The 9,510-nt window shown below is 60.1% G+C and overlaps 1 protein-coding gene across 1 annotated transcript in view; it reads left to right on the top strand.

The window, feature by feature from the left end:
- The window catches only part of GPR132 (G protein-coupled receptor 132), a 13,766-nt gene extending 6,923 nt beyond the window's left edge, over positions 1-6,843 (top strand). The window contains exons 2-3 of the mRNA XM_027776403.1: positions 1,730-1,839; positions 5,630-6,843. Coding sequence (XP_027632204.1) covers positions 1,812-1,839; positions 5,630-6,843 — 1,242 coding nt within the window. The 5' untranslated portion in view covers positions 1,730-1,811. The remainder of the gene's footprint in view (positions 1-1,729; positions 1,840-5,629) is intronic.
- The last annotated feature ends 2,667 nt before the right edge of the window (positions 6,844-9,510 follow it).

The following is a 9,510-nucleotide window of genomic DNA, read 5'->3' as shown; positions in this document are numbered from 1 at the left end:
CCCCCCGCCCCCAGCCGTGGGTGGCGGCGCGTGGCCAGGCCCTGCGGCTCTTCTCATTCTTTCTTGTCCCAGCAGCTTTTAGGACTTTTTTTTCTGTATTACTTTAAAATCCCTTGTAATTTGAGGCCAGCTGGTGGTTAGAGGTTAAGCCTGCTGGACCCCATGTGGCCAACTGTGCAGTTCGAATCCCAGACCAGGTGGCTTGAAGGACATGGGGTGTGTGCGTGCATGCCGGAGTCCAGAGAGAACAGGAGGGTGGGCTGCACGGGGCTGTCCCTGCTGGGCGCTCTCACCTTCTCTCTCTGGTGAGCACACACCCTAGGCAAAATTGTAAGGAAAAGGACAGAGGTCATTCTTCAGAGGCCAGCGACCTTTCAGTGCCTCCCTGTAAGTCCCAGCTTTTACAAACAGCTCGAAAGACCCAGCAATGGCTGTCCTGAGGCTGGGCCCTGGGGGTCCTGCTGCGGCTGGCAGGAGGCTGACTGTGCCCTGGCTCCCTGCAGGGTCCCCTGACGGTGGCTCCGGCTGGCAGCTGGCATGGGGCAGGAGTCGGGCCTGGCAGGGGTCGGATTGGAGCCAGAGAGGTAAGCCCTGCCCCCGCCTCCAACCCTCTAGTGCTCGAGGGCCTGCCTGGCAGAGCAGGGTCAGCCGGAGCCTGGGGGCTTGACCACGCCTGGCCTCCGCAGCACAGGCTTGGAGCGCTCACCCACCCGGCAGGACGGACCCTGGTCCAGCAGCAGCGGCTAGTCGGGGAGGCCACACCCTGGCTTGTTAAGTCCTTATGTCGCTGGGAAAAGCCCCGGGGAATTGTCCAGGTCTGAAGTTGAGCACAGTTAGGGTTACTGGGAACCGCGAGACGAGCTCTGAGCCTGCGGCAGCTCCCGGGGCTCCGCCACCGCAGCACCAGGGCACTCCTCACACGGCCCGCGGCGCGCGCGAGGACACGTCTACTCAAAGGCATTTCTTTCATGAACAAGAGCCAGGGCAGGGGGTGGGGGAGACAGCGCTCCAACAGGGCCCCAACCCAAGATCCACCCTGCTCAGCCGGCCAGAGACCGGGGGTCTAGGCACTGGCGTCCTCAGGCCACTGCGGACCTGCGCCGGGGGCCCCACGTGGAGCGTGCAGGGCGGCGAGAGGCCTTCTGCCCGTGCCATCACCCACCCCAGGAGGTCCTGTTTGCTAACCCGATAGGGTGGGAGAGAAGACGCGGTGGGTGTTCGGGCTGCTTTTCTCTGATTACAAGTGAAACCAGACGGTTCTGGTACTTTGGGGCTATTTTAACGTCTTCCGTGAAAACTCGTGGGTTTACTTTCCTCGCCCCACCCGCAGCATCGCCGAGGCGTAACTGATGGAAAGCGGACGCTGCTCGGGGTGGAAGGGGCTCTGCCTGGCTGTCCCGCTGAGCCGGGGTGCTGTCAGATTGAGGGTCTGCTGCGTCTCCAGGAATGAGTACGGATCATGTCCGGGCGGGCCGGCCCATCTCCTGGTGGCCCAGTGAGCTGGGTCCCACATGGGCAGCCGCACGAACTCACTGGGTGCGTGTGCACGCGTGCCCAAGTCCTGAAGAGGGAGAAATGGGGGAGAAGAAACTTTGGCACTGTCATGTCCTAACGGGGTGCTCTCTGGGAAATCGAAAACACTTACTGCGCCGTGATGTCACTGACCCTTCATCTGCGCAGCTTCTTGTGGTTTGCTCGGAGTTCCCTAAGTCAGCTGCTCTCCCTCCAGGTCCTTTAAACTGCTGGAGTAAAGCCCTCCACGGGACTGACGGGATGCACGGCCCTCTTACAAAGCCTGGCTGAGCACCACCATGAGACTGGAGCCCACGGACATGCTAGGTGAGAGTCGCTGGATCTTGAACATTTAGGAGGAAGCCCACAGAATGTTCCTATGATGACCATGTCTCTTAACTCAAATATTAACATGTACAAAGAGATTTACTAAGAACTAACTTGGCCAGCCGGTGGTGTGGTGGCTGACTGTGGTTCGAGTCCCAGACCTGGTGGCTTAAACTCACACTGGGCAAGTGTGTGTGCATGCCTGAAATCCTGAGAGGAGAATGGAGAAGGGACTGTGGCGTGGCCGTCCCCCCGGGGTGATTTCTCGCTCTGTCTCTGCCCGAAGCCAGAGAGGCCCTGAGCTGCCCTGGGAAGGGGAGGACTGGGAGGGGCCCCCCACCAGGCCTCCCCCTGGGTTTGGGATTCCCGTAAGCCCTGTCTTGGGACCTGACTGTGCAAGGGTGGGCACCGAGTGAAACCGAGGGTGGGAGCAGCCCAGGGAGGGGGCAGGCGGGCGTGTGCAGTGGGCAGAGCCATTCCGGTGGGGACAGTCTGTGTAGCGATGGCTCAGAGCTAGGGTCCCGCCCCACCCTCCTGCCGGCTCAGCACAGCAGTCTCGTGTGCCCGGGGCTGACGGGGCTGACGTGCTGACACCCGGAGCCCAGCTGTGCAGTACCGAGGGGAGCAGTGCACCCTCAAAGGACAGCGCAGGAGGGTGGGGTTAGAGCTGCCACTAGGCCACCTCGTGGGGTAGGGTAGAGGCAGATGGGGACAGCAGGGTGCAGAGGGACTGGGGCCTGTGTGCACCGAGAGCGGGAAGACGAGACGGCATGCCTGGGAGACAGGCAGCTCCTCCACAAGCCGACCCCGCTCCCTGAGAGGCGAGGGCGGGTCACCGCCCACCACGGGCTCACAGCTGCCCCCGGTCCATCGATGGGGACAGGTGCCCAGGATCCTGCTCATGGCATTCGGGAATGGCCCTCGCTGTGGAAGGTCATTCTGCCTTCCCAATGAGGGAAGTCCCAGCCTGAGCGACCGTAAGCCTGGCCTGTGGTGACATCCCATGGGGTGCAGCTAGACTGGCTACGTGTCATGACCCCCCTCCAGGCACCCAGGCTCATGCCCATGGGGACATGGGGCCAGCACGTAGAACAGGACGGAGGGTGCAGGTGGGACGGGTTGAATCCGTGGTCGTGGTAGTCCGTGACCCGTGAGCTTTGGTTTGGGGTGGATGGTGGTGACAGCTGTGTCATGGTGACTGTGCACTTGAGAACGGCAGACCTCGGGGCGTCCATGCCGGTGTCCTTCCCTGGGGTGACAAAGAACCCAAGGGGAAAGGCATGGGAGGGTGGGGGGGTCTGGCTCCATTGCTTCCTGACACCCCTTCTGCCAGGGAACCAGCACCTTGCCCCAGTGCACCAAGCCTCGCAGAGTCCAGGCCGATGGTCACCACCATGGCAGGCAGCCCGTGAGGGGGCCTGGGCGATGGGGACACTCACGCAGCCTTGGCCCGAGACTGCAGAGCTTTTCCAGCTCTGGATGTCTGTGTGCAGCGGCTGAGGGGCCAAGGCCCACCCTCAAGCCCAGGAGGATAGCAGGGGCAGACACCGGCCTAGGAGGTTTCCTGAGGCTCCGACACTGGACGTTGCCCCCAGACCCCAGCCTCCGCCAGGCACAGAGGGCTCGCTGCCAGGCGACCACTGCAGCCAGAGGCGGCTGCTGGGGCTTTGAGCCTCACAGACTCACAACAGCTGAAGCCACTGGCTTCCCAGCTTTCTCACCTGGGGTGGCTGGTGCGACGTGGCCTCGTGACAAGCAGGACCTCATTCTAGCAGAAGGGCCCCTGCGAAGAGCCTGTGTTCAAATGAGGCTGCACACACTGGAGTGCCGGATGGGCTCCCGCACGTCATTCTGGGAGGACACAGCTCAGGGGTGACGGAAGGCAGCAGGGCTATAAGAAGGAGTAGGAAGGCAGCCTACTTTCTCACTTTCCCTCTCTCTGTCTCTCTCTGGCAAGCACATGTGTCCTATGACAAAAACCTTAAAAAAAAAAAGAGCCAGGGAAACAGAACCATTTTTTAAACTCCTATGCACCAATTAACAATACCTCCAAACATATAAAGCAAACCTGGAGAGAACTAGGAGAAGAAATGGGCAAATTCACTAACTAAACAGTAACTGAGTGCTCAAGCAGGCCAAGAGGCAGTCAGTGTATATATAGATTAGGGTGAGAGGGAGCCCAAGCTTGGCGGGAGGGTGGAAAACGTGAAAGGGGCTGGAAGAGGATGCAGCGGCACCAAATCCAGACGCTTAGGAGAACACTTGCTTCCAGTTAGAGACGACCTTGCTCTCGAACACACAAGCCATATTGTTTTTGGAGAGGTTTATGCTATAGGGCGTGTGCGCTCAACAGAAAGAGAGAGAGACAGAGAGACAGAAAAGCAAGAACTCACCCCCCAGGGAGGATGGCCACGTCACAATCCCTTCTCCTCCATTCTCCTCTCGGGATCTTGGGCACGCACGCACATGCATCCTGGGTGACTTTAAGCCACCGGGTCTGAGACTCGAACCATAGTTGACTACATGGGAGTCCAGCGACATAACCATTATGCCAACTGCTGTTGCCCACAGGCCATCTTTTTGAAAACTTACCATACTGAATTCAGAGATTTGGTGCTGTGTGGCCTGAGTTCTCAACCCACAATGCTGGCAATGGTCTCAAAATCACCTTTCTTTCTTTCTCTCCTTCCTTCCTTCCTTCCTTCCTTCCTTCCTTCCTTCCTTTCTCTCTCTCTCTCTCTCTTTCTTTCTTCCTTCCTTTCTCTCTCTCTCTCTTTCTTTCTTTCTTCCTTTCTCTCTCTCTCTCTCTCTTTCTTTTCGTTCTCTCTCTCTCTTTCTATCTTTTTCTCTTTCCTCTTTCTTTCTTTTTAGTTTTTGCTATAGGGAGCGTGTGCTGTCCTGCCGGGACCAGCTGAGCAGGAACACGTTTCTCTGGGGAAGGCTGTGGATCAGAAATAGTCACAAGGACAGACACACAAAGGCATACGAGTATAGAAAAGCAAGGAGAGGGTGGGCCCAGCTTCTCTGACGGAGAAGTTGCGACCAGAATCAGCCGGCCTCGGGTTTATTCTTTGAAAGGGCAGAAAATGGGGGAGGGGAAAGGAATGGGGAGAAGGAAGCAAATGCGGAGAACGGGGGCAGGACAGGGGCAGGAATCGAAATGCTCCGCCAGTTGTTTGGGTGTAAATCGTCTGAAGATGTGAGAATGACTGGCTCCGAATAATCCCTCTGGCCTTTTCTGGGGACAATCTGGTAGACGCATGTGACTTCCTTTAGCCGGTACTGCCCAGTTTCGGGGTGTTGGGGATCAACCCCGACAGCAGGCAGGCACGGCTTTCGTATGTCGGCGCTTCTCATAGCCCTGCAGGGGTAGCTCAGGAAGCGCCTTTCTGCGCGTGTCTACGGGCCACGTCTCCATCACGTTTTCAGGCTGGCTGCTCTCCACACTCTCCAGAGTGAGGGCGGGAAGAGAGGTGAGAGGTCACGGGGGTCACACTGCAGTCCCCTCCCCTCCGTTCTCTCAAGACTGTGGGCACATGTGGGCACGAGTCTGGTGCGCTTTCCAAGCCACTGGGTCTGGGACTTGAACCATGAGACTGGTCGTGTGGGACCCGGCCTTAACCACCATGCCGCCTGCTGGCCCTGGTCTAAGGACCACGTCTAAAAGTCCACGGAGCGCTGGTGGACTGGTGTGGAGGTGCCACAAAGCTCCTTTTCCTTCCCTCGCTTTGCCGAGTCTCTTCCAGGTGGTTTCTGGGAAGTCCTGCCTCACGTCTGTCTCTGCCCCCAGGAAACGCCACCACAGCACCGCCCACTGTGCCCTCCGAGCGCTGCAACGCGTCCTATGAGGACAGCACAGCCATCCTGGTGACGGTGTACAGCGCGGTGTGCGCGCTGGGCCTGCCGGCCAACTGCCTGACGGCGTGGCTGGCGCTGCTGCAGGTGCGGCGGGGCCACGTGCTGGCTGTCTACCTGCTGTGCCTGGCGCTCTGCGAGCTGCTGTACATCGGCACGCTGCCGCTCTGGATCGTCTACGTCAGGAACCAGCACCAGTGGGCCCTGGGCCCGACGGCCTGCCAGGCCACCGCGTACATCTTCTTCTGCAATGTCTACGTCAGCATCCTCTTCCTGTGCTGCATCTCCTGCGACCGCTACGTGGCGGTGGTGCACGCCCTGGAGAGCCGGGGCCACCGCCGCCAGCGGACCGCCATCTTCGTGTCCGCGGCCGTGTTCGTCCTCGTCGGCCTGGTTCACTACCCCGTGTTTAGGATGGACCAGCACGGCACCTGCTTCGAGACCGTGAGCATCGACCGCACCATCGCCAGGTACCACTACGCGCGCTTCGCCGTGGGCTTCGCCGCGCCCCTGTCCGTCATCACCTTCACCAACCTCCGCATCTTCAGGAGCGTCCAGCGGAGCGTGGGCCTGACCGCCGCCCAGAAGGCCAAGGCGAGGCACCTGGTCATCGCGGTCGTGGTCATCTTCCTGGTCTGCTTTGCCCCGTACCACGTGGTGCTCCTCATTAAAGCCATCACCTTTTCCTACTTCCGCGCTGCCATGTGCCCCGTGCAGGCTGGCCTGTCTGAGGCCTCCGCGGTGTTCCTGAGCTTGTCCACGGTCAGTGGCGTGGCTGACCCCATCATCTACATGCTGGCCACGGACCATTCTCGGCAAGAAGTGTCCAGGATCCACCAGGGGTGGAAAAAGTGGTCCCTGAAGACAGATGTCACCAAGCTCACATGTTCAAAGGACTCGGAGGAGGTGTGGTCACCCAGCTGCGCACTCCCCAGGCCTGTCCACCCGCCAGGGCCACAGTTGGACACAGGGGGCTCGCTGTGCACCCTCGAGAGGCTGGCCGAGACACCCCGGGCTGGCCGAGACACCCTGCTGACCCTGCTGTTCTCAGAAGGAGGTGGGGCGCGGCGTGGCGCAGCATGGCACCCACCGAGCCCAGCAGCCCCGGTGCCCACGGGGAGAACATACGACCGGGCTCTTGTTCCTTGAGCGGCTGCCTCTGCCCCGCGGGAGCCCTGGTCCCTGGTTTCCCGTGTGGAAGATGACAGCATGCGGGGAACAATGGCACTTCCCAGGGCGTCAGGCGTGTGGGCCTGGAGGAGAAAAACCGCTCCATACGCAGCCAGCTCCCAGCGCCAGGGCACGGCAGGGCCATCGTGGGCCATGGGTGTGAACTGTGCCTCGGGCCACCCAGCACTTCTTGGGACAGTCACGGATCTGAGAGGGGTAGGACCGGGCCCTGTGGGCCCTCCAGGGACGGCTCTGTGGGAGGCCAGTCTGGCTGCTGCTCTGCCTCCCAGCCACGCATCCACCCAGGGAGTCCCAGACGATTCTGTCCAAGTGGCCAGCCAGCTGCAAACGCGGTAGACACGGGAAGGGCGTGGCGTGACTGCAGTCGCACGGGGAGAAGCCGTGAGGGACAGCACAGCCACCTGGACCTGCCGGCCAGCTGTCTCTTGCCAGTCCCCCCGCCAAGACTTGAGCAGGGAGGGGCTGCCTCGTGGCCCCGGTTGGATCCTGCCCTGCCCCAGGGCGCCAGGCCCAGGCCAGTCCCATCGCTGCCCGCTTCCCTCCAACGACCCCCATGCAGGGGGGCCCCACCTCGGCACTGGGAGCACGGCCAAGCCATGCAGAGCGGGGTGGGGACCCAGCACCCTGGAGCACAGCAGGGTCTCTGGTTACCCTGGTGACAGCTCAGAAGACAGGGCTAGCAGTAAAAGTGCAAGTCCCAGGCCCGACTTCCTTCCTTCCTTCCTTTTAATTTAATTTAATTTTATTTTTTGCCATAGGGCACGTTCACACGCTGGAGAGACAGAGAGAGGCAGTGAGAGGGAAAGTGAGAAGTCACCCACGAGGGGGATGGCACGCCACACAGCAATTCCTCTCCTTCATTCCCCTCCTGGGGTTCTGGGCGTGAGCACGCATGCACCTGGTGTGAGTTTTTGTTGTTATTTGTCTTAAAGAATTATTTTATTTAACTTCGTTTGCTCATTTATTCATTTATTTTAAATTTAACCAGAAAGGGAAGGAACGAGAAAGAGAGAGAAAGTGAGAAAGCAAGCCACCAGGTCTGGGACTCAAACCGTGGTTGGCCACGTGGGAGTCCAGTGCCCCAACCACCATACCACCTGCTGGCCCCGTACCTGGTGTGAATTTTAGGCCTCCAGGTCCAAGACTCAAACTACCGTTGGCCCTGTGGGAGTCTCGCACCTTAACCACTGTGGCACCTGCTGGCCCCTTTCCTTTTCATTGAAAAGATGTTTGCTACAGGGCACATGCACTCGCCAGAAAGACAGAGAGACGGAGACAGAAAGCGAGAAGTCACCGCAATCCCTTCTCCTCCATTCTCCTCTCGGGATCCTGGGCACACTCCCATGCGTGCCCAGTGTGAGTTTAAGCCACCGGGTCTGGGACTCGAACCACGGTTGACTACATGGGAGTCCAGTGACAGCCATTACGCCATCTGCTGGTCCCACTTTCCTTTTTTTAAAAAAAGAGATTTTTGCTATAGGGCACGTATGCTCGCCAGAGAGACAGAGATATGAAGAGACAGAGAGCGAGAGATCACCCCCAGTGGGGATGGTTGTGCTATAACCCTTTCTCCTCCATTGCCCTTTTGCAGTTTTGGGCACGCACACACAAGCACCCAGCGTGAGTTTCAAGCCTCCGAGTTTGACGCTTGAACTGCGACCAGCCGTGTGGAAGTCCAGTGCCTTATCCACCACGCCACACGTTGGCCCCGAATTTACTTTATAAAAGAATGTCATTTTACCTTAGTAGACAGCTTTACTCTGGTGGCTCTTGGGGGCCAGTCCCATGGCAGGGGGCATGCCCTAGGCCCTGAGGACGGCCATGGCAGGGGGCGTGCCCTAGGCGCCGAGGACGGTCATGCAGGGACCTGAAACTGCCATAGCAGGGGTTCTGGGAACAGTCTGGAATCTCTGGGCCAGGGGAGGGATGGCAGTTCCCCACAGGCAGTGCTCGCGGGGGCTGCCGCCGATCACTGCAGACTGGAGGGTCGAAGTCCAAGAAGGCACCCTCCGGCCCAGGGATGGAGGTCTGGAGCCAAGGTGCGCTCAGGGCTGTGGCCACCACAGGCTCTAGGTAGGACCCTCCTTGGCCAGTGGCCCTGGCCATCCTCTCTGGCTCAGTTTCACGTGGCTTCCTCCTTCCCGGGCTCTGTGTCTTGTTTTGTGTCAAAACCACGTGCTGGGCTCGGTGCCTGGTCCCCTGGCCTGGGTCCCAGCAGGCACCGTCCTCCCCGCCCTGCGGCCCCCCGGCAGTTGGTCCCAGCTGGCCTGGGTCCTGGGCCTTTCCGCCTTGAGCTGGAGAAGGGGCCTGGCCCCCAACCCGGCCCAGTGACTCCTGCTGGCGCCGGGACCATGGCTTTCAGACAGGAGACTGTGCTGGCCACTTGGACAGCGCTCTGCACAGGGGCAGGGGGAACCCGCCTGCGTAAGGCCCCCGCACCTGGTAGGCGGCAGGGCCTGGCCGGGCACGGCCTCTCTGCCTGTGGTCCCTGGCCACCCGTCCTCTGTTGCCCAGCCTTAGAGCACCTCGTGGCCCGTGGTGTCACATAACACAACCCTCCCGCCTGGGGGCTTCTCAGAGGGCTCAGGGCCAGCTCCTGACCTGGTGCTAGAAACCGCCCACTCG

This window comes from Tupaia chinensis, unplaced genomic scaffold (assembly GCF_000334495.1).
Source record: "Tupaia chinensis unplaced genomic scaffold, TupChi_1.0 Scaffold000671_2, whole genome shotgun sequence".
Taxonomy (NCBI): Eukaryota; Metazoa; Chordata; class Mammalia; order Scandentia; family Tupaiidae; genus Tupaia; species Tupaia belangeri.
The sequence above is the reverse complement of the archived record's forward strand: the minus strand, read 5'-3'. Positions and strand labels throughout refer to the sequence as shown.